The sequence below is a fragment of the Hyla sarda genome, chromosome 7 (genome assembly GCF_029499605.1).
Source record: "Hyla sarda isolate aHylSar1 chromosome 7, aHylSar1.hap1, whole genome shotgun sequence".
Lineage (NCBI taxonomy): Eukaryota > Metazoa > Chordata > Amphibia > Anura > Hylidae > Hyla > Hyla sarda.
In genome coordinates this window covers 69,936,049-69,960,885 of record NC_079195.1, presented here as the reverse complement: position 1 = coordinate 69,960,885, position 24,837 = coordinate 69,936,049, and the positions used below count along the sequence as shown (strand labels likewise).

The following is a 24,837-nucleotide window of genomic DNA, read 5'->3' as shown; positions in this document are numbered from 1 at the left end:
GGAGTGGGATGACGGGGGGGGGGGATTGTGACAGGTGGGAGTGGGATGACGGGGGGGGGAGATTGTGACAGGTGGGAGTGGGATGACGGGGGGGGGAGATTGTGACAGGTGGGAGTGGGATGACGGGGGGGGGAGATTGTGACAGGTGGGAGTGGGATGACGGGGGGGGGGAGATTGTGACAGGTGGGAGTGGGATGACGGGGGGGGGAGATTGTGACAGGTGGGAGTGGGATGACGGGGGGGGGGGAGATTGTGACAGGTGGGAGTGGGATGACGGGGGGGGGGAGATTGTGACAGGTGGGAGTGGGATGACGGGGGGGGGATTGTGACAGGTGGGAGTGTGATGACGGGGGGGGGGGATTGTGACAGGTGGGAGTGTGATGACGGGGGGGGGGAGATTGTGACAGGGGGAGTGTGATGACGGGGGGGAGATTGTGATGGGGAGTTTGATGGCAGGGGGAGTGTGATGACAGGGGGGGGGATTGTGACGGGGGGAGTGTGACGGGGGGGGGGGGGGATGTGACATAGGGGGAAGATGTGATGGGAGAAGATGTGACCATGAAGGGAGAATGGGACGGGGGGGGGGGTTGAAATTAAATGGAGGAGATTTGAAATGGGCGTTGTGCATAGATAGTTGTAAAAGGGAGGAGATTGGACATGAAATGGCGAGATTTCACCATTTATTTATTATATCGCATCACATATCGATATCGCAATATTTAGTCCCATAATCGCAATTGCACATTTTACCCATATCGTGCAGCCCTAATACACACATATACTGTCTTTACCTTTAGGCCAAGGTCACAAACAGTTCATCCGCAATGTATTTAATGATTTAAAGGGGTACTCCGGTGAAAACATTTAAATTATTTTTTTTTAAATCAACTGGTGCCAGAAAGTTAAACAGATTTGTAAATTACTTCTATAAAAAAAATCTTAATCCTTCCTGTACTTATTAGCTGCTGAATACTACAGCGGAAATTATTTTCTTTTTGAAACACAGTGCTCTCTGCTGACATCATGAGCACAGTGCTCTCTGCTGACATCTCTGTCCATTTTATGAACTGTCCAGAACAGCATATGCTTGCTATGGGGATTTCCTCAATGCCGTTTCCCTCAATGCTGTCTGATGTCTCATCTCTTGTCCATACAAGCAGTAGGACCTTTCCCTTTTCAGCCAATCACTGGCCGCAGCGGTGTCACGTGTCAGGCCAGTGATTGGCAAATGGGAAAAGGTATTTTTCAGCAGCAATTAGGCCCGGGAAACCTAGTGTATTGCTGCAGTACAAAATGTGACGGGGGGGGGGGGGGGGGGGGAATAGTGTGACGGGGGGTGGAATGTGACAGGCGAAGATTGTGACAGTGGGGGAGATTGTGACAGGTGGGAGTGTGATGAAAGGGGGGGAGATTGTGACAGGTGGGAGTGTGATGACGGGGGGGGAGGAGATTGTGACAGGTGGGAGTGTGATGACGGGGGAGGAGGAGATTGTGACAGGTGGGAGTGTGATGACGGGGGGGAGGAGATTGTGACAGGTGGGAGTGTGATGACGGGGGGGGGGGATTGTGACAGGTGGGAGTGTGATGACGGGGGGGGGGAGATTGTGACAGGGGGAGTGTGATGACGGGGGGGAGATTGTGATGGGGAGTTTGATGGCAGGGGAGTGTGATGACAGGGGGGGGGATTGTGACGGGGGGAGTGTGACGGGGGGGGGGGGGGATGTGACATAGGGGGAAGATGTGATGGGAGAAGATGTGACCATGAAGGGAGAATGGGACGGGGGGGGGGGTTGAAATTAAATGGAGGAGATTTGAAATGGGCGTTGTGCATAGATAGTTGTAAAAGGGAGGAGATTGGACATGAAATGGCGAGATTTCACCATTTATTTATTATATCGCATCACATATCGATATCGCAATATTTAGTCCCATAATCGCAATTGCACATTTTACCCATATCGTGCAGCCCTAATACACACATATACTGTCTTTACCTTTAGGCCAAGGTCACAAACAGTTCATCCGCAATGTATTTAATGATTTAAAGGGGTACTCCGGTGAAAACATTTAAATTATTTTTTTTTAAATCAACTGGTGCCAGAAAGTTAAACAGATTTGTAAATTACTTCTATAAAAAAAATCTTAATCCTTCCTGTACTTATTAGCTGCTGAATACTACAGCGGAAATTATTTTCTTTTTGAAACACAGTGCTCTCTGCTGACATCATGAGCACAGTGCTCTCTGCTGACATCTCTGTCCATTTTATGAACTGTCCAGAACAGCATATGCTTGCTATGGGGATTTCCTTTTACTCTGGACAGTTCCTAAAATGGACAGAGATGTCAGCAGAGAGCACTGTGCTCTTGATTCAGCAGACAGCTCTGTGTTTCAAATGGAAAATAATTTCCACTGTAGTATTCAGCAGCTAATAAGTACAGAAAGAATTAAGACGTCTGTTCCTTCGAGATTTTTTAATAGAAGTAATTTACAAATCTGTTAAACTTTCTGGCACCAGTTGATTTAAAAAAAAAAAAAAAAGTTTTTCACCGGAGTACCCCTTTAACGCTGTTTATGCGCTGCTGGCAGTCACAGAGGGACTGCAGAGTGAGCTCCCTGCTGCGGCCAGGTAGCTCTGTGTGTCAGCTTGTGACTGCAGGCGGAAAATCCGCTGCTATGAGCATACATACAGAGCTGCAGGGAGCATGCTCCGTATTCACCCTTTGACTGCCAACAGAGCATCTGCAGTGTCAAATACGCTGCCGATACACTGCGTGTGACCCTATCCTAATATTGTATTTTTTTTTCTCCCAAAATGTGTCAGTGTTTTCCAGTGCAGAACTGAGATATAATTTGTGATTTTCTAACATACAAAAAGTGACTACAAAAAAAAAAAAAAATTCAAGCATTTCTGTAGACGAATAATTTGTTTGGGTGAGTTTCCAATTTGAAGAGTTGAAATTGATTTGCGCGGTAAGGTCGCATGGGATTCCTTGACCATTATGACAATCACCTGACGGACTGTGCCTACTCCCACATGTGACTCGGAGCAGCCTGTGCTGTATACGAATAGTTAACAACCCAGTATAATGATGTGAAGAACAGAAGCTTTATAGTAGCTGCTTCAACTTCCCTTGTGAGAAAACTGGTAATATACTGATCATGCTACTGAAATGTGACATGTACAGAAATAACCTCCCGCCAGTTCTTATTTATTTCATTTTCTGCTCCCTTTTCACCGAGAAGATGCAGGACGAGGTTATGAGTGCAACAATCTTTGGTTTATAGACGTCTGTTCCTTCGAGATTTGGGTGAAGATTAAGCCTGAGTGGGTGGTTAAGAATTTTAATAGCTCTGACTGTCTATTCTAAAGAGTATATAAAACCCCCTTACTGTATGCAGATATAAATCCGATAATACAAATGCATCGACATTAATCAGGCTCTTAAGCTGCCACTTTTGGTATATTGATGGAGATAAAATGGGTTTAATTATCCTGTAAGGCAGGGCAGTCTCAGGCGTAGCTTACTGAGAGGGTTCCTGCCAGTATCTTGGCATCTATCTGAGCTCTATATTCACAAAACATTTTCTGGAATAAAATAAAATTGTTCCTACACCAACAAAATGTGCTAATCCATATAATAGGGAATCCATTCAGAACAAAGCCTTCACCATCCTATTATATGTTAAAGCCTAAGGGTACGTTCATACAGGGCAGATCACAAGCAAGTTTTCCACTGCGAGTTTGAGCCGCGGACAAACATCCGCTGCAGACCCCATTAAAATCAATGTAATCTGCAGCAGATTACATAAACTTCAATGGGGTTTTATGCGGAAAACCCACCATTGGAAAATTACAAAAGATCCTGCCCGTGTGGAGGAACACTAAAGGGTCTATTCACGCGTACAGTATCCCTAAGGGTGTATTCACACCCACAATATTCTGCGCATATTTGATGTTACGAATTTAAAGCTGCAGATTTTATGCTGTATATTTCAATGTAGAGTAAACGAGTGAACACTGCTTCAAATCTGCAGCATCAAACATGCGCAGGATACTGTATGTGTCAATACATACCCTAAGGGTCAGTTCACATGTCTTTACTTTTTGCTGCAGATTTTGCTCCTCATTGAAGTCAATGGGCAGCATAATCCGCTGCAGCAAACCTGAAGCAAAAATAAGGACATGTGAACTGACCCTTAGGGTATGTATTGACACATACAGAACCTTTTTTTTATTTATCAATATCTGATTCAACACCCCTGCCATCAGCTGTTTTCCATAGCTGCAGTGCCTTTATATACAGGGAACACATCTGGAAGCAGACCACTTCTTTCATTGTGTGGTGACCATGCTGAGATACGGTATTACATTGAATGGGAGCTGAGCTGCATTAACAAAGCATGGCCACTACACCATGTATGGCGCTATCTGCTTCTGACTTTTTCTCTGTACAGTATAAGCGTTGCCAGGCATTGGACCATCTTTGAACAAATATTAATAGGGGATATACCATTAATAAAATTAAAACAAAAGTCCCAGAAAACCCCTTTTAACATTGCAGTAGTTCAGACAATAGGATATGATGGGTCCAATAATTTTGACACTGAAACACTTACTATATGATGTTGGCTAGGTTGTAAGTGCCACCTGTAGACCTAGTGTTATTGGTAGGACTCAGGACTGTTATAGGACCTGTGATTATTTACAGGGTATATGGACATCAAATAGGGTCTGCCTTATGGAGGAACCTGCTCTACAGACAAGAGAAAAGGGCTGTCCACAAAGAGAAACTTCGGATACAGATCTACCCAGCCTATTATTTATTAACTGGCATTTGCTATTTTTTATACTGCTATATCCGTAGATCTGTATCTGAAGAATACTATATACTGTATGGCCAAAAATATCTGGCAAATTGGCCATCACACCTATATGAGCTTGTTGGACACCTCATTCCATAGGTCTTTAGTATTGTGCTTTATAAGCTCTTATATCTATAACCGTCTCCACTTGTCTGGAAAGACTTTTTAAAATAGTTTTAATACTGTCTGTGGAATCGTGTTTCCCATTCAGCCAAAGTAACATATGTGAGGGCAGCCAGTCATGGTGGCCGGGAGGGTCTGGTTCATAATTGATGTTCCAGTTCATCCTAAATCTGGTCTGTGCTCTCATCGGGAAATGTTAAATGTTTTTTTTTATATTGTATACCTTAAAGGATTACTCCACCCCTAGACATCTTATCCCCTATCCAAAGGATAGGGGATACGATGTCTGATCGCGGGGGTCCCACCACTGGGAACCCCCGCGATTTCTCCTGCAGTACCCCTGTCATCTGGTGCACGGAGCGAGCTTCGTTCTGTGCCTGATGACTGGCGATGCAGGGGCCTGAGGATCGTGACGTCACAGCCCCACCCCCTTGTGACGCCCGCCCCCTAATGCAAGTCTATGGGGGGGGGGCATATCCTTTGGATAGGGGATAAGATGTCTAGGGGTGGAGTACCCCTTTAAGGTGCCTAAAGATGGTTGGGTGCTGCAACATAATTTCTGTAGCCTACGAGCAGTCTTTCAGGGGACGACTTCTTCCTTAGTAGAAAGGAAAAGACAACTGCTCTTACATTTTTTTTAATCCTCCTAGTTCACTCCTTCCACCATAATAAACCACACCCTGCCTTTATTTATTTTTTATAATTTATTTTAGTTTTCTACCCCGATTTTGTGCTTTATATTCTGCTCAGTCAGCATTATGAACTGGAAAGGGGTGTTCCCCAGCAGGCGTGACATCTTATGAAGCCCTGTATGGTAGAACTTCCTCCCTTACTCTGTTGTGCTGCTCTGAACACACAGCCTAGAACAATTTGTGTGATGAGCTGTGATTGGCTGAGGCCGCACCCCCCCCCCCCCCCCCCCAAATCAGCTCTGAACTCTACAGTCTCTGAGCTCTGCCCAGCAGCTGTAAAATGGAACAAAAATATCCAGCACAATGTTTAGAACTATGTACTGAATGCGCCATGACTCTACAGCAGTGTTTCCCAGCCTTTGGCTGTCCATGCTTGCTGGGAGTTTTAGTTTTGCAACAGCTGGAGGCACCCTGGTTGGGAAACCATGCTATACAGTCTAGCTCAGCTCAAAGGAAAATACTCTATACACTGCGGTGAGCTGAAGTTCCACCTGCATTTCCTGACTTTTGTCTCTGCCAGGCTGCTGCAGGAGACAATCTGATAGCAGGACAGCAGGCAGGACCAGAAGGAGGACCCCTAATGGCCCACATTTTAGGGGTTAATTTAACACATAAAGTAATTTTTTTTATTAAGAAGTATATTAGAAAAGTAATTCAAATAGGTTAAATTAAAATATATTAACTTTCATTGATGGTGACAGGTACCATTTTATACATTTTCCTTATTAAACATTTTAGGCTGCGTTCACACGGCCGTCTAGACCCGTCAAAAATAAAAACGGAATTTAAAATAAAACGGACAATAACAGATGCAGTTTGGATCCGTTATTGTTCAGTTAATAAACCCCCCCAAAAAACATAATTTTTTGGTTCTGAAGTAAAAACGGATTGAAAAAACGGATGCAAACGGATGACCTTAAAGGCTCATCCGCTTTCCATAGACTTCAATGTTAAATTTACTGTATCCGTTTTTTCTTCCGTTCTTTATTGACGGAAGAAAAAATACATGCGCCATTTTTTCTGCCGTCAAAAAAAAAATGGAACTGAGTGCAGACTGGTACAGACGGATGTAAACGGATTGTAAAAAAATCCCATTGACATGAATGAGATTTTTTTAAAACCATTTTTAATCCATTTACAGCCTGTAAGAACGGAACCAAAATGGGGATAAAAAAAAAAACGGGGACAGACGGCCGTGTGAACGCACCCTTAGTCTCAGAAACTCAGAAAAAAACTAATATCACTGGTTTTCCTTTAGATAGAAGATGCAAGTAGTTGTCAGTGTAGGTGCAGCTACAGCTGGAACGGATGTCTGCATAGGTCAAAATAAAGCAGTGTCTTAATGGATTGCCCAATTGCCCCCAGGGGCTACTTGCATCTTCCACTTGTTGCAAAACTACACCTCCCAGCATGCCCGGACAGCCTTTGGCTGTCCGGGCATGCTGGGAGTTGTGGTTTTGCAACTGTTGGAGGTACACTGGTTGGGAAACACTGTCCTGGACATTGGAAACAGGGAAGTAAAAAGTTATTTGCACTGTGCAGCATATGAAGATAAGCTTTAAAGGGGTTTTCCAGCATAAGGTGATTTTAGTACATACCTGGCAGACAGTAATGGACATGCTTAGGAAGGATCTGCGCTTGTCTTGTTGCTAAATGACTATGTTGTGATATTACCATAATACTGTGGCTAGCTTTTTGTGAACTGGTACTGTATTTCCTTTTTGAGTTTTCTTCTTTGCCTACAAATCCCATAATTCCATTTTCCTCCCTCCCACACATCAGCCACACCACCCATTGAAACATAAATGAGCTGCATCCATTCAAAAGACCTGTGGTTTTCAATCAGGGTGCCTACAGCTGTTGCATTAGTTGCAGATTGATCTCTCTCCCACCAAGCGATCGCTCCACCCATTGAAGCAGACAGGCTTCCTGTCATCAGCTGACTAGTGAGTCAGTTCTCGGCCGCATTGCAACCTGGGAAAAATCTGAGACAACAGTCATTTTGTATGCTGTTAAAAATAAATAGTGGGGTGAAAATCACATAAGAATTGTGAGAAAACCGTCACACACAGGTACAGACACTATATTATGAACTACACTAACTTTACAGCCCCTGTAGCATAGTCAAATAAAAAAAAATTCCTGGAATACCCCTTTAAACTCTTTCCAGAGTAGTTATGATCTCCACTATAGGCATAGTCCATTGTTCTTTTTCTTACCATAAAGTATCTCCTTCATTGTACTGCTTGTACTTTATGTTGTTCACTTGTACTTGCAGCTCGTGGACTGGATCACATAGCAGAAAATATCTTGTCCTACTTGGATGCGCAGTCACTGTGCTCTGCAGAGTTAGTATGTAAGGAGTGGTACCGAGTCACCTCAGATGGTATGTTGTGGAAAAAACTTATAGAAAGAATGGTCCGAACAGACTCCTTGTGGAGAGGACTGGCAGAGAGAAGAGGATGGTAAGCATTAACCCTCTGAATGGAAGAATCTGATGTTCTGAGCCATTGTTGCTGTTTAATAAAATGTGTTTACCTTTTTAGTGGTTGTTCTTCTTTTCAGGATTGTCAAACCTTTGTGCCCAATTACTAGCTCCACCCATTTTTGGGCTACTGGTTTGACTAAGAGGCCCATGCCTCTAAGAAATCCAGCTGTGCTATTGCTGCCCTGGCGCAGATATTTAGGCTAGCTGGGGGTATGCATATATTACGTGTTACAAGTCCTCCCAAAGTCACCCCTGACATGCCCCATCCATGTAAAGCCAAGCCCCCTATCAGCCTTCTTTATCCCTTCTTGATGCCCCCTTAGCGCGGATGGCGTACATGCCTTTTTTTTTTCTCCATAAATTATTATTTCGCTCGAAAAACATTTATGTGCAAAAATTAGCAATATTTGGCATCTGTGCTGCTGATGTGGTTTAATTAATGACCCCCTTAGTCCTTGTTGATTAACTCATCGCTTTTAAGTATGTCAGATGCATGATGGGTAAAGATCAGTGGTCAGATTTGACAAGCCCAATTAGGCTGGAATTCCACTGAGAATTTTCTAGCAAAAACGCCGTAATTTTGCCACACAGTGTTTTTTCAGCGAAAAAACGCCGCGTTTGGATGTTAGCTGCAAGATAATAGTAAACTGCAAAATGCCAGATCCACTTGGCGTTTTTTTTAATCCTTTTGTAATTTTTCAGCTATTTTGGGCTCAGAGGCTGGTTTTCCAAAACGCCCTACAAAACCTAGTTTGGTTTTTTTTGCACAGAAACCGTGGCATTTTCCTCCCGTTGGCGTTTTTGCCTCCTGTTTTTATTATTTTTTGGACTTTAGCCATACAAAAAAGATACCTTTTTAAAAAAAAAAAATTGTAGGGTACCGTTAAAATAAAATAATAAAAAAGATAGTATTTAATGAAATTTTAATTTTTTTATAACAAAATTTTTATTTTTTAAGCGGATCAATTTATGTGTGCGGGCAGGGCAATAAAAATGTAGTGTGTGTGTGTGTTTCACTTTTTTTTTTTTGTACAATTTTTAGGCAGTACTACTACTCACAGCATGGAACATACTCTCCCATGATGGGAATAGTAGTACCTGTACTAATTGACAGATCGCCCGGGGTCCATTGCGATCCTTCTGTATAATTTATAGATGCGGCCGGCCGCTCTTCTATGTTCCCCTGCACTGCTGTATATATATATATATATATATACCTATTCATATTTCCCGCAGAGAGCTGTGATTGGCCAGATGGTTCTAGGTGTATATATACGTCTGTGCAGGGGACCATAGAAGAGCAGCCGGCCGCATCTATAAATTATACAGAAGGATCACAGCGGGTGTCAGGATTGACACTCGTGGAGATCTGTCTATTAATGGAGGCACTACAGCTCCCAGCATGGAGCAGTGTGCTCCATGTTGGGAGTAGTAGTACCTGCAGTTAAGGACAGATCACAGCTGTTGTCACTCTTGACATCTGCTGTGATTGTCCTTTCTATTGTAGAGATGCGGAGTGTGTTTATATGTGTGTTTGTGTGTGTTTGTGTGTGTTTATAAAAGGCGTGGACTGTTTTAAAACTTAATTAAAAGAAAGTTCTTGCCTCACTGGTTCCCCAATGCTGTAGAAATGCAGCTGTGTGTACACGGATCTACATTTGCACCTAACAAAAGGGATGATCCTATGTATCCTTTGTGCTGCTAGTTATCATATACCATATTTTTACTTTATAAATGCGTTCCTTTAAACAAGAATCTTAATGTCCTTTAGGAGCATTAACATGTTCTTTTTAGAACAGAGGATAAGTGTTCCTGAATCTGCCAGAGTTAAACTGTTTCTTCTCTGTTCTATGAGCCCATGGAGCCCTATTACCTGTCTCCTGGAACCACAAAGCAGTCAGCTTTTTAGAATAGCCCCTGTAAATATGAATGAGAAAATTTGCATTAAGCCATCTTTTGTGAGTTTCTAACTCAATAATCTTCCCTATTTTTCAAGCAAGAGCCACTTTAGGAAAAGAAACATAAAATATGAAACATATTAAGTCGTAATACGGTTCTTTTAAACTATGTTCTAATGTTAATGGATGATGTGTTTCCTGAAGAAGACATGTCCTTGGCCGTCTAAAAATGTCATCAGGTCCCGTCATGATTCTGTTTGATGTCTCGATAGAGCTTTGTCTCTCTACTCCAGTCCTCAAATTCTCCCAAAATATTTGGATTTGAGTTTATTTCAGGGAGAGAACATATGCTTATGTCTGATACTCTGAAAACAATAATACTTGTGCAATACTAAGGAAACCCTGAAAACATGACCTGTTGGTTTACTTGAACACTGGACTTGAGAAGCTTACGTTACTTTATTTATTACTTTACTCTCCCTATTCATATTAAATTAAGATACCTGTTTTTTTCATAATGGTGTTCATCTTTTTGGATAAGTAAAGCAATGTTTTAAGTGTCTAAACATTTCAAGACACTGCAATTATTCTTTATTTTTTATATATTATACATTTTTGCCTTGACATCCCCTTGGCACCAGCAGTGGCTCCAGCAATAGGCACTGTTACATAATTTCCTGAGCCTTTACCATGTTAAAAGAGGACCTGTGGTCAGATCCCCCCAAAAAATAGTTTTTGTATTTTTTTTTTTAGCCTTAGCTTGCATTGAAGGCATGACGGCACAAGGGGGCATAGTGCTGACGTCATGACCTCTCCCACCCACACCCAGCTTTCTAAACAAACTCCAGGTGCTGCACAGAGATCGCTGGCTGTGAGACCCCCGCAATTAGACATCTTATCCCCTATTCTTTGGATAGGGTATAAGATGTCCAGGGGCGGAGTACCCCTTTAATAGTCAGAGGGACGGGAACTTTATTGGAAAAAAGAGTGTGAATATGAGGCTGGGAGAGCGTCAGCCATGTTTGGGGGGGGGGGGAGTGCATACGAGGCCTTTAATCCCATTTCAGCCATCAGACAATTCTGTAGGTTCACACAATGCAAATGTTGTGGTAATGTTCAGCAACTTGAAACGGGTAGCCAAAGTATACCACAGCATAGAGTGGCAGGATCCATTCTTTTCACTGTGCCCCCTCTGGCTGATAACTCTTACCCTTTCGGCTAATAATACCCCCTCTTCCTCAGCATGTCAATGAAGGGCATGGAATTATCGTCCTAAATTTACATGGAACTCTCAGTAGTACACAAGGCCTATATATGCACCCAACCTAAGTGTAAACGTTTCCTAATAGGTAATAGCCAGGGATTTGCAGCGACAAGGGTACTATCTGTAAAGACAAGCATTTTTAATCTTGTTGACATTTTAAATCCAAAAAACTAAAAATATACATCTACTTTTTGTAGCTTGAAAAGAGGGAGCTTCTTTGTGGCATCATAATTTAATTTTATAGCGAAAGAAAAAATACATAACAATCCTACCTCAGACACTTAATTCTGAGTGTGGATATGGTTTTACTAAATCTGAATTGGGACGGCCTAATTATACAGAGTAATTCAGCAAACAGCAGTAATCCATGTAAACTCCCTCAGTTTGTAATGAATATTGTATTTTTGTTTAATATTGGCTAAGCAATGGCGTAAACTTTATACACATGTACCCTATTAATCATCAAGGCTTTGGGTCTCGCCAGGTTCAGTTGGCAGGGCACAGATTTAGTTCTTTTAATACTGGTAAAGAGATTATGTAAAATGAGTTTACTATATCAACAGCGGCATTTCTTCAATCCGTACTGCAGCTAGATATCTGCGGAGATGGAACTGTATTTCTAGTACTAAGTCAGGTGAAAATTATTATTTGCTGGGACAGAATCATGAGTAATATGGTACTTGGAATGTGTTTAGGACAAAAATGCAGTGTTGTTTTACAGCTAGATGCTTTTTATAATAATCCTAGATATCTTTCATTTTTTTCTACATTTTTGGTTCTTGTTGAGGATGTTTTTGGTTAGTTCATTGAAAAATTAAATAAAGAAAACAATACCATAATATATTTCTTTTTTTTAATTGTCATAAGAAATCTTCTCCTCAGTCAATTCTTATACATGCAATGAGAGAGCTGAGCAGGTCACGTGGTTAGAAAAGCAGAGAATATAGATGAGGGAGGTGTGTGCACCTCAGCCACTCAGGGACAATTACACACTGCACAGTGAAGCACTCTCGGCTCTCTGAGCTGAGGAGAAGGGAGTGTGAAAGTGATTAGAGATGAGCGAACTTACAGTAAATTAGATTCGTCACGAACTTCTCGGCTTGGCAGTTGATGACTTATCCTGCATATATTAGTTCTGCTTTCAGGTGCTCCCGTGGGCTGGAAAAGGTGGATACAGTCCTAGGAGAGTCTTTCCTAGGACTGTATCCACCTTTTACAGCCCACCGAAGCACCTGAAAGCTGAACTAATTTATGCAGGATAAGACATCAACAGCCGAGCCGAGAAGTTTGTGATGAATTGAATTTACTGTAAGTTGGCTCATCTCTAAAAGGGATGTAGGGCCCAAAATGGCTGCTGAAACCAGCAAACTGGTGTCCTACAGTCATCATGTGTGCTAAGAATTACTGGACTTCCTGCTAGGGTATGGGCTCAGCAAAGATTACATTTTACATTGCAAAGTAAATTGCAGCTTAAACATGAGCAGCTATATAGAGGTAATTTCATTTGGCTAGAGTTCTCCTTTACACTGTTTTCCAATTTGTAAATTTATGACCTATCCTATAAATGCCCGATAGATATGGGTTCCATTTTTAGGACCCACATCTAGCTCTAGATCAAGATCATCCACAGCGGCCTAGCAATGTCTGCAATGTCTGCAAGAGTCCTCTACCTATTGACATGACCTAATAGTTTCCCTAACAGTTTTCACTGTCAGGCAGTGATACTTTCAGTCCTCTAGGGCGACAATCAAAATGTACTTTTCAGCCAACAAAGTTGTGCCAAGTTTATCAACAGCCTGAGCCAAGTTTGCACTGTCTGAGAATTTGACAGTGTTAGTAAATCTGCCCCATTGCTCCAAGCTGCATCCTGCAGGTCATTCCCTATTCCTCCGTAGTTAATAAATAATACATATCCTAAATGGGGCAAAAAAAAGAGAACAGTAACTTGGTTACGTCAACACGTAAATTCATTTTTTTTTCCAACACTGCCAAGATGCCAAAAAAAATTAATAAATAAAAGAAGCCTTTCTACAGCTTATTGGATGGAAGAAAAAACTTATAGCTCCTAGAATGCATCTATGACAGAAAAGTATAAGGGTTGTAATAACCTAATGATCCAATTTAGTATTTTACAAACAAATTCTTGAGGAAGTAAAAACATCCCCTTTCTATATATTTCCTGTAAAGAATGATACTCAGAATGCTGCCAAGGCGTGTGAGGGAAAATCTTCCCTGGGCAGCTGTTGCTATTCATTACTATAAAAGATTAAGCAAGTTTTTAATGTTTACAGCATCTCTGAGCAGTGCGCCGTTTCTGAACATTGGGATCATGTCTGGTTTGGCACCTGGCACTAGCACCGGAGACCAGCTGCATCTCTTTCTATGTTATGCTGCATCCCGATCAATAGGAAGATTATGGCCCTCGTTTACTAACAGGATTCCGACATTTTTGTCGGGTTTTGCGCCTACACTCTGTCGCACGGACCGTGCAACAGAATGTGCAACAGAAAAAAACTGACAGTATCAGAATCACTCAGAGTGAGAAAAAAACAAAAAACTACAAAATGGGCATGGTTTTCAGGAAAAGAGGTGTGTTTTCTGGCATTTATAAAGTTTCAGAAAGCAGAGTAAAATCTCTGGCTGTTTGCTCCTTTGCCTGCCTCGTCTTTTTCAAGCGATTCTTTTTTGTTTTGTTTTTCACATTTTTATGAGTCTTTTCAACACAGGTGTGTTTTTTCTTCTTCTATTGTTTCAGTAATAATGGTGAATCAATATATATATATTTTTTTTTTTTCATTTTTTTTTTTTTTCAACTGTAAATTTTTATTATATTCAGACAGAAAAATACACACCAGTAGGAATGATCGGGGTGACGTACCCCACAGTAAGTGAGAAATGCAAGCAAGTAATAATCCAAATCACAACAATCAAGTCAGGTAGTCACAACTGTGACACAGTAATGCTATAGTTAACAACCGCACATTTGGATCAAGTAGTCCTAGACATGAGGGGGGGGGGGTGGAGAGGGTGACTAAGACAACAACGTCAAACAGAGGGGCGAGGGAACAGAAAAGGAAACGTACAAAGAAATAGGAAAGTGGGTTGAGAGAAGCAAGAAGAGAGGAAAAGGTCCAAAAGGAGCTAAAAGATCAAGGAGGTTGCCTATCCGTGAATCTGTCCCATGGGTCCCATACTGAAAGAAATTGTGAGATAGTGTTATTCAAAGAGGCAGTAAGAGATTCCATAGAGCGAATTTCACGGACCCTGGCCAGGAGTTCACCCTCAGACTGGGGGGAAGTCTGTTTCCAATGTTTTGCAATGAGAGTTTTCGCTGCCAGGACGATGTGTAGAAATAGCTTAAATGGTCGACCAGACAAGGCCCTAGTCGACAAATGTAAGAGATAGATTAAAGGGTCTAGGGGCACCCCAACTCCCAATATGTCACGGATAAGCCGCTGCACCATTACCCAAAATTGAGAGATCAGCGGACAGGACCAGAATATATGGTAAGTGTCCCCCAGTCCCACACCACATCGCCAACATTGCGGGGGGATGTCAGGGTTCAATTTATTGAGGAGGACAGGGGTATGGTACCAACCCATAAGCAATTTGTATTGTGTCTCTTTGTAAGCTGTACATATGGAGGCCCGAGAAGCCCTATCCCAAATTACCCTCCACTGAGGAATTGTAATAGAAGTGTTAAGGACTTCCTCCCAGCGACCCATATAACGGTGGGAGGGTTCCGTCCACGGGGGAGATTAAAAGGGAGTAAATACTCGAGAGCAGTCCCTTCGTCTGTGGTCCACTCCTACACAACCTCTCAAAACTCGTAGGGAGCGAAACCACTAGCGAGCCCCTCTGAGAGGATAGGTAATGTCGGAGCTGGGTATAGTGAGTGAACGCAGAGGCTGGGAGTTCCCAACGAGATTTCAGGTCATCAAAAGACAGAAGAGTCCGAGTAATAGGATGTACCACATCAGCCCAGCAGAACAAACCTCTCGAGCCCCATTCCCGAACCATAAGTGAGGTGCCTCCAGGAGGGAAGTCAGGGTGGTAGAGAAAAGACTGCATTGGGGAGAAAGGGGACAGGAGTCGGAATCGCCTGGAACAATAAGTCCAGACATATCTCGTGAAAGACATAGGACCTAAAAGGGTGCATGCAGGGGACGGAAGCGGGAAGGACCATAGGAAAGAATTAGGATGGACAGGTGCCAACCATAATTTTTCAAGTTCCATCCATTTACTATAAGCAAAGTGAGTAGACCATGCAGCTAGGTGACGGAGGTGTGCGGCCCAATAATATTTTGTGACATCTGGGACCCCCAGACCTCCAGAAACTCGGTTCGCCATCATGACCGTCATAGGGAGCCTATGTCTTTTAGCGTCCCAAATGAACCGGAAAATAGCCGACTGAAAGGACCGTAGCATAGCCAACGGAACCCGTACCGGTAACGTTTCGAAAAAATAAAGTAATTTAGGAAGGATGGTCATTTTAACCGCAGCAATTCGCCCGAAAAAGGATATGTATTGCGATCTCCATTTTTCTAGCAAAGAACGTAGCTCTCTGAACAAAGTAGGGAAATTTACAGAATAGAGCGAGGCATATGTAGGGGTGATGGAGACTCCAAGATATTTAATGGCAGAGGGAGACCAGCGGAAAGAATAGTTAGAACGAAGTAGGGAGACCAGAGAGGGTGGGAGATTTACAGACATTGCTTCAGATTTAGAAAGGTTGACCTTATAGCCCGATACCAAGCCATACTCATGCAAGAGTTTGTACAGCGCAGGTAAGGACAAGAGAGGGTTAGTGAGGGTAAGTAAAACGTCATCTGCAAAAAGGCAAATCTTAAAGGTCTTCCCATGAAGGGAGATTCCAGAGACATTCGAACTCCCCCGGATCAGAGCCGCCAGCGGCTCTATGCAAAGGGCAAAAATCAGTGGGGACAACGGACATCCCTGTCTAGTGCCGTTATAAAGGGTAAAGGGAGGGGAGGAGTTAGTCGGGAGCTTGAGAGAGGCAGTAGGGGAGGAGTAGAGACCCCGCAGCGCAGTGAGGAAGTCACCAGTGATCCCAAATTTCTGTAGAGTGGCGAACATGAATGGCCAGCCCAATCTATCAAAAGCCTTTTCGGCATCCAAGCTCAATATTAAAGCCTGTTCAGATCGCTTGTTAACAATATCTATAAGATTGACAACCCTTCTTGACCCAGCCCGAGTCCAAAGACCACCATCGTTCAGTACTGGACCTAAAAGAAGAGCAGAGACAAAGAACAGGAGGAGACTCAGAAAGAAAGGGGAAGAGCAGGACACAAAAGGGGGGGGACAAAAGGGAAAGACAAACAGGGATACAAAACGGTAAACAAACCACTGGCACTAGAGCCAGAGAGGAGACCTTAGTAAAACAAATCAATAATGCAAGAAGAATAAACAACAGCGTTACTATATTTGTCATGGCCTCACTGGGGGAAGTGGAAGTACGCATCAGAGGGAGGTCACACCAAAGAATAGAAACCCCTTCCACCTAAAGGCCATGCCAAATCCCTACTGTACAAAGGGAGCCAGAAGGGCACCCGTTATTTTAGAGGCAGCAGTAAAAGACAACTATAGTAAATTGCAAGTAAAAGAACACAGCACCCCGCCAGGTGAAACGAGAACCAGACAAGTAGTCACAGAACGTGTGGGCCCAGGACTTAGTTCCAGTATATCCTTCAGGTAGGGTCATGACGTGATCCAGATGAGGATTGAGCAGGCTGGCCCCTACCACCTCCACGACGTTTCCCTCGAACTGGCTGCCATACAGGAGGAGGCGGAGGGGGAAGGGGTTGTAGAGCCCAGTCAGGAAGCTTCGGGATTTGGAGATCAAAGGCTGCACAGAACTCCGGGATATCAGCATGTGAACGTAGAACTGCAGAGCGTCCATCCCGACGGGCTTGGAGAGCAAACGGGAAGGACCATCTGTAGGGAATCTGTGCCGAGCGTAGAGATGACAGGAGAGGCTGCAACATCTTGCGCTTACGTAGGGTAATCCAGGAAAGATCCTGGAACAGCTGGATAGGTGCCCCATCAAAATCAAAGTCCCGAAGGGTGCGTGATTTAGCCATAATTCTCTCCTTCAGTTGAAAGTCATTGACACAACAAATCACATCCCTTGGAGGGCCAGAGGTAGGGCGAGGGCGGAGGGCCCGGTGGGCTCGATCCAGTGCAATCTTGTGGGACGAGGGTTCACCCAGGATCAAGTTGAAGATAGCTTCCAGAGTAGCATGAAGATCTTCGTCCCGGGTAGCCTCAGGCAATCCACGGACCCTAATATTATTTCTCCTACCCCTGTTGTCAAGGTCTTCCACATGCGAATGCAGGTCACCCAGAAACGCAGATTGAGCAGAGACGGTTTCATGCAGGTTAGCAATGTAGGACCTAGTAGAGTCATGAGCTTCTTCTAAGTCGTCCACTCGGCCTGAGACATGTTGGAGATCTTGGCGCATATCCGCTATTTCGGCCCTGCAGGCCTCTCTGACTTCAGCAATAAGAACCTTGAAGTCCCCCTTTGTCGGCAATTGAGAAAGCAATAGAGAGAGGTCAGGGGTAGCCGGGATAGGAGCAGGGACCCCCGAACACTCCAACTCGGAATCCAGGCCAGCCTCCCAGCCACCGGGCGCAACAGACAAAGAAGGAGCCTCCTGAGGCTGTGTGAGTGTGTTCCAAGGGGTGGGTGCCCCAGGGCGCCCAGCCGAGTTCCTGGAGGCAGACATATTCCTCTGCGGTTTAGGAGAGGTGCAAGGGATAAGGGCCTCAGGGGGATCAGTCCCAGCAACTTCAGCAACAAGGTTGTCAGAACCTGGAACTCCAGCAGAGGGCCCAGGCACGAGAGGAGCCGAGAAGGAGGCCAAGGGGACTGTAGGTGACAAGCCCTGTGTCTGGGTATGGGGCAGGAACTGAGGCGATGGCCCTTTAAACAGCACAGCTCCAGGCGAATACCCTGAGTCCCTGGGGTCCGGGCCTAGCAGGGCCGAGGATGTTATGAGGGGGTCCAGAGGAGGAGAGGCAGTCCCAGATGGAGGTATAGGGTGAAACAGGGCCGGAGAGGCACCTACCTCCACAGTGCAGCAATCCACAAGAATGGAGCCCAGGTCCCCTGCAGACACCCCCACCTCAGGGGGAGAGGAAGATGGCGGGCAGACTGTCCCTCCAGGCAGCACACCGAGGTCCGGAGCAGTCAGCGGCAGCAAAGGTGACGGTGCAGGGGTCCCCGTAGAGTCAGGAGGGTAGCTGGGCAGGTCCGATCCAATAGCAGAGCGCACCACCGCAGGGCCGACTGAGCGGGAACGGAGCGCGCGCTCGTGGCCTGGTGATGCCGGAGGAGAGGCCGGGGCTGAGGCAGAGACTTGGCGCAGGTAGCGTGTAATGGCCCCAGGGAGCTGTTGAGGGTCCGTGCAGGATGGCGGGGTCTTCCGGCGCCGGCGGGTGCCCCTCGGCATGAGAGCACAGGCTGGGAGTGCAAATTAAGCGAATGAATGGCCTCAGGGTTTACGGAGCTCACAGCTCAGGCGGCCATCTCTGCTCGCGGCAAGCCACGCCCCCCTATTTTTTTCATTTTAATACATCTGTGTGTGTGTATATACATAGATAGTATATATGTATATTTACTATTTTATTAATTTAGTAGTATCTAGAGATCTCGCTTTCTTCTCTGAAGTCCTCTGCAACCTCCCCTGGGATGTTATGCTTTTCAGCAATGTTGTGCAAAATGCAACACGCAATAATGATCTCACATACACGTGTTGGTTTATACAGAAGTGCTCCCCCACTGCAGTCCAGACAACGAAAGCGGCTCTTTAATAATCGAAAAGTACATTTCATCATACAGTGGGTACATTTATGCACCCTGTTAAATCTTGTTTCTGCACGTCTTTTTTATATATATCAACTGGCTCCAGAAAGTTAAACAGATTTGTAAATTACTTCTATTAAAAAATCTTAATCCTTTCAGTACTTATGAGCTTCTGAAGTTAAGGTTGTTCTTTTCTGTCTAAGTGTTCTCTGATGACACATGTCTCGGGAACCGCCCAGATTAGAAGAGGTTTGCTATGGGGATTTGCTTCTAAACTGGGCATTTCCCGAGACAGGTGTCATCAGAGAGTACTTAGACAGAAAAGAACAACCTTAACTTCAGAAGCTCATAAATACTGAAAGGATTAAGATTTTTTAATAGAAGTAATTTACAAATCTATAAACGTATAGAAAAGTTGTTCTGTACCTGGAAGCGGATGGACACTAAGTCGCTGTTGCGGAGGGAGGATACGGTGGTGCTCGGACTCAGGTAGAATATAACATCAGTGCATAAGAAGACAATGAAAGGTCGGCACTCACCGGGTTTCCAATTCAGCAGATTTTATTGCACGATACTCACAGCCATAGTACAAGTCTAGGGGAGACGACGGATGGTAACAAAGGGGGGTACCACAGAGAGGCCTCTCTGTGGTACCCCCCTTTGTTACCATCTGTCGTCTCCCCTAGAATTGTACTACGACTGTGAGTATCGTGCAATAAAATCTGCTGAATTGGAAACCCGGTGAGTGCCGAACTTTCATTGTCTTCTTATGCACTAATTTTCAAATCTGTTTAACTTTCTGAAACCAGTTGATATATATATATAAAAAAAAAATGTTTTCCTGGATAACCCCTTTAAGCGATATCCATTGTCCCCTGTGGAAAGCAGAACAAATTTAGCATAATCCTCTTGATGAAGAATGTCTGTCTTAATTTAATTTAATAATGTTTGCTACTTAGTTGATTTAATATTGTACTTTTTTTGTTGAAATATTTTAAAAACACGGAGGAATGGTAACCTTACAAGTCCTAATGAACAGTTGCTGAGTTGCCAATAGCAACCAATCACATTAATTTTGCTCTGTTTGGAGATGCTTTAACAACATGAATTTTTGGTTAAGATTGGTTACTATGCCAATTTTAAATTTCATTTATGTTAAAAACACAAAACTGATGATTTCTGGAATACTCCGGTATGGACTATTTTTAGCCTATTCTGCCCGGCCTGACAAGAATTAGACAAAGAACTAGACACTAATCTTTCACTTACCTTCCTACCGTCCCGCAGAGTCCCGCTACAGCTGATTCATGGATCGGGAGGTCTTCCTACTTCCGTGGGCCCGGATAGTCATACGGCGCTTCAGTCTATCAACGGCCAAGGCGGGACATCGCTGCGGCTGGTGATAGACTGAAGCGCCATGTCACAATCTGGCCCCACGGAAGTAGGAAGAAGACAGCCTGACGGAACAGCTGTAGCGGGGCTCCGCAAGAAGGTAGGAAGGTAAGTGAAAGATTTGTTTCTAGTTATTGGCAAGCCGGTGAGGATAGGCTAAAAATAGTCTAGACCGGACTATTCCTACAATACACAGCCGAACACATTTTTATTTTCTATTCAAAATCTTAGTTTTCCTACGCCGATTCATGCCATTAGGAGTAGGCAAAGGCAACTAACTGTCTTGGCAAAATTATTTTTTAAAACAATGTAAAAATCACAATGATGTTTCATAAGTTTCAATTAAGTGTCCTTGCAAAGTTACTTACACTATACACCCTTTCTTTTTGGTAAAATTTTTTGCCTTCAGCTCCTTTAATGCTTCATTAAGTCTCTATAAAAAATATGATTACCAATTGGCTTTACTGTGGAAACATACACTCAATAAGGGTATGTTCACACTACAGAGTGTGAACGGAATCTCCGCTCGCAGAATTCCGCGAGCGGAGATTCAGCCTGGCAGCCGACGGCGGCGGTAGGACCGTGCGGCACTGTGCCGTCACCATTGATGGCTATGCAGTACTCGCGGACTTCCGCGCAAAGAATGAACATGTTCTTTCTTTACGCGGAACAATTTCAATGGTGAAATTGTCCGCCGCTGAAATTCCGCAGCGTGAACGGGTCTCGCGGAAACCCATTCACACTCATTTTAAATTCACATCGCGGAATTCCACGGGAATTCCATAGTGTGAACATACCCTAACAGACAGGAGTCTCTCTAATCCCATTGTTCAAATCGAGTATATAATTCAGTATTCTATAAAATGAATGCATCGTGGCAGGAACCCAGATAGATGGCCACTACCTCAATTATATAAAGATATGGGCCAACCACGACTTGTATATTGAGGGATGCGTACATTTCCCAGTGTTTTTTTTTTTTGTTTTGTTTTTTAATCCTGTTGCATTGCGACAGAATTTTCAGTGTGACAGAATTATGCATGCGACAGATTTTACCATGCGACAGATGAACCCTGCGACAGAAATTACTGTGCAACAGATTTTTCCCATGCGACAAAAAACATCAGGAAAAGTGAGACAGATTAGTAAATACCTAGAGAAAAAAAGCCCCACCAACCTGCACTTTACTATTAGTAAATAAGGGCCTATATCTTGGGTTGCCCATATTCTTTTCTTGTGACTGTGAAACCTTATTTTACTTGTTTTTTTAGGGGTCAGTATCTATTTAAAAACAAGCCACCCGATGGAAAGACACCTCCTAATTCCTTCTACAGAGCACTTTATCCTAAAATTATCCAAGACATTGAGGTAAGTCCTTCTAACACAATGCTGTATTGCAGCTAAAGAACAATAGCTCAGAAGACTCATCCAAGCTCTTAGTTGGTTTTTGGCCTCAAAACCAAATGTATTAGTCATCCCATGGAATATCAGGAGTGCGTATACAAGGAAATGAGTTGATTGAGACATATAAGGTAATGGGAAGAACACTACCATATTGTTTTATGATGTAAGACTAACCTAATAGAACATGGCTATCTAACCTAAGTAATCATGTATATTTTAATTAGAGGATAGTGTTTTGTTTTGGTTTTATTGATCTTGTTCTTATGTTACTCCTCTAAATGTTTCATTTCTATTCTGTTGATTATAGACGATAGAATCTAATTGGCGGTGTGGCCGACATAGTTTACAAAGAATTCACTGTAGGAGTGAGACAAGCAAAGGAGTCTACTGTTTACAGTACGATGACCAGAAGATTGTAAGCGGACTCAGAGATAACACAATAAAGGTGATTTTTTTTTCAATTATTGCAGCTGAGCAATGTGATCACTACTGATAGCACAAGTAAACTACATGCATTTTTGTATCAACAGACAATTAGTCTACCCTGTGTGTCTTACTTCCTGTAAAATATAGGATTACGTTATCACCAATTATATTCCTCCTGGCAGCTCCCAGACACCTCCAGTCCCTGAAAAAGCTCTGCCACTCTTGTTCATCTGCTTGTCTCTTCTATGTATAGAAGTCAGCTAAAAATATAATTTCTGCCCTCTCTAAAAGACCAGCAGTGCAGTGATATAGTAGGTGAAGCCAAACAGTGATTTGCTTCAGAGGTATACAATTACCCTGACTAAAATTGTGTATCTCTGCTATGCGCTTCATGCAGATACTTAAAGGAGAACTCCAGGATACCAAACTTATCCCCTATCCTAAGTGTCAGATCTCAGGCTGTCCGAACGCTGGGACCACCACAACATGAAGCGGTGGCCAGCACGTCCCCTTCAGTGCAGCTCTATGAGAGAGCCAGAGATTGACGAGTGCAGCGCTCCTACTCTCCCATAGATCTTTATTGACAGGCATGTCGGATAGGGGATAAGTTTTGTATCCCAGAGTTCTCATTTAAGTGTATCCTATGTGTTCCAAGTCTAAACTGCTCTCCCTGCCTCATGCTTGTTAGAGCAGACAGAGAAAGAAAAATGATGTGTACCAATTGGTGATGATGCCTGGTACTGGCCCACTAGGTGGTACTCCCCGCAATATAAACTAAAAAGTACAACACTATGTGAGAAAGAATAGTGGTAAGGGAGGTGCTAAATAAAACTTAACATTTATTAATGTCTTGATAAAATATTTATATAAAATCACATGATAGTGATGAGTAATTTGATCAGCTGGGTACAGTGCCACCAATACGACACTGTTTTATAGAAAGACACTGTTAATAACAGAAGTCATCTCCTATATTCATCAGGAGAAAGGAACCCCTATTGAATCTTCTCTATTCCCAGAGGAATAGAGAGGATTCAATAGGGGTTCCTTTCTCCTGATGAATTTAGGAGATGACTTCTGTTATTAACAGTGTCTTTCTATAAAACAGTGTCGTATTGGTGGCACTGTACCCAGCTGATCAAATTACTCATCACTATCATGTGATTTTATACAAATATTTTATCAAGACATTAATAAATGTTAAGTTTTTTATTTAGCACCTCCCTTACCACTATTCTTTCTCACATAGTGTTATACTTTTCAGACAGAGAAAGGAAACCTCACAAAGGCACATGCTAAAGATGCATGACATAGGAATATACTGATACTCAGGGTGACTTAAGAGAAACAAGTTCTTCATCACTAATCTGCTTGCTGCAGTTAAATCAACCAAAAGCAGTAATGCACTAGGAGAGCCATGTCAGAGGGAAGAAGTAATCAAAATGATGTGAGACCATTTAAATGTGACTCATAAAAATATATAGATATAGAGATATATATTATATAATATATAGATATAGAGGTATATATATATACACACATTATTCTCTAATAATTGTGTGCACTGTACTATATACGCTTTGGATTATTATTATTTTAAACAGATTTTTTTTAAAAATTCCAAATGTATTAAAGCGGAAAAACAAAAATTTTGCATGGACATAAGTATTCAGACCCTTTACTATATCACTTTAAATTGAGCTCTGGCTTCTCCCATTTTTATGATCATCTCTGAGATGTTTCTACATCAGATCACCTGTGGTAAAATCAGCTGATTTGACATGATTTAGAAAGACGCATCCCTGTCCCACAGCTGACAATGCATATCAGAACAAAAAACAAGCCATGAGAGGGAAAGAACTGCCTGTAGAGCTCAGAGACAGGATTGTTTCCATAAACACAGTTACCTTTATAATTCTTAAATGGAGGAAGTTTGAAACAACCAGGTATTTCCTTAGAGCTTACCAACCCACCAAACCAAGTATTAGGGAAGAAGGGGCTTGGTAAGAGAGGGGACCAAGAACCACAGATTGGAGAAGCTTCCAGAAGGTTAATTAGCACTGCAGTACTCCATCAATCTGGGCTTAAAGGACAAGTATCATGAATAAAAACGTAACTCCTACCCGAAGGACACCATACCCTCCCCCCCCCCCCCTCGGACCCCCTGCGATCTTCTGTTTGGAGCCCCGAGTCTCCCATAGAGCTTTATGGAAGGAGTGTGGCGGCTCCTGCTTCGGGCGGGGGTCGTGACGCACTCCTGTGCTGGAGACCCAGGGCTCCAAACAGGAGATCGCGGGGGGCCCAGCGCTCGGACCCCCACCATCTGAAACTTATCCCCTATCCTTCGGGTAGGGGATACATTTTTATTCACGATACTTGTCCTAGAAGCTTCTCCTTAGTAAAAGGCATGTTTAGGCTGCCCAAGTTTGTAAAAGTCACCTAAAGAACTCTCAAACTG

The 24,837-nt window shown here is 43.3% G+C and overlaps 1 protein-coding gene across 16 annotated transcripts in view; it reads left to right on the top strand.

Annotated features, from left to right (window-relative positions):
• The window catches only part of BTRC (beta-transducin repeat containing E3 ubiquitin protein ligase), a 278,342-nt gene that overhangs the window by 208,143 nt on the left and 45,362 nt on the right, over positions 1–24,837 (top strand). For all 16 annotated transcript variants that reach the window (XM_056529521.1, XM_056529523.1, XM_056529517.1 and 13 more), the window contains 3 exons: positions 7,958–8,144; positions 21,821–21,917; positions 22,261–22,398. In XM_056529521.1, coding sequence (XP_056385496.1) covers positions 7,958–8,144; positions 21,821–21,917; positions 22,261–22,398 — 422 coding nt within the window. The remainder of the gene's footprint in view (positions 1–7,957; positions 8,145–21,820; positions 21,918–22,260; positions 22,399–24,837) is intronic.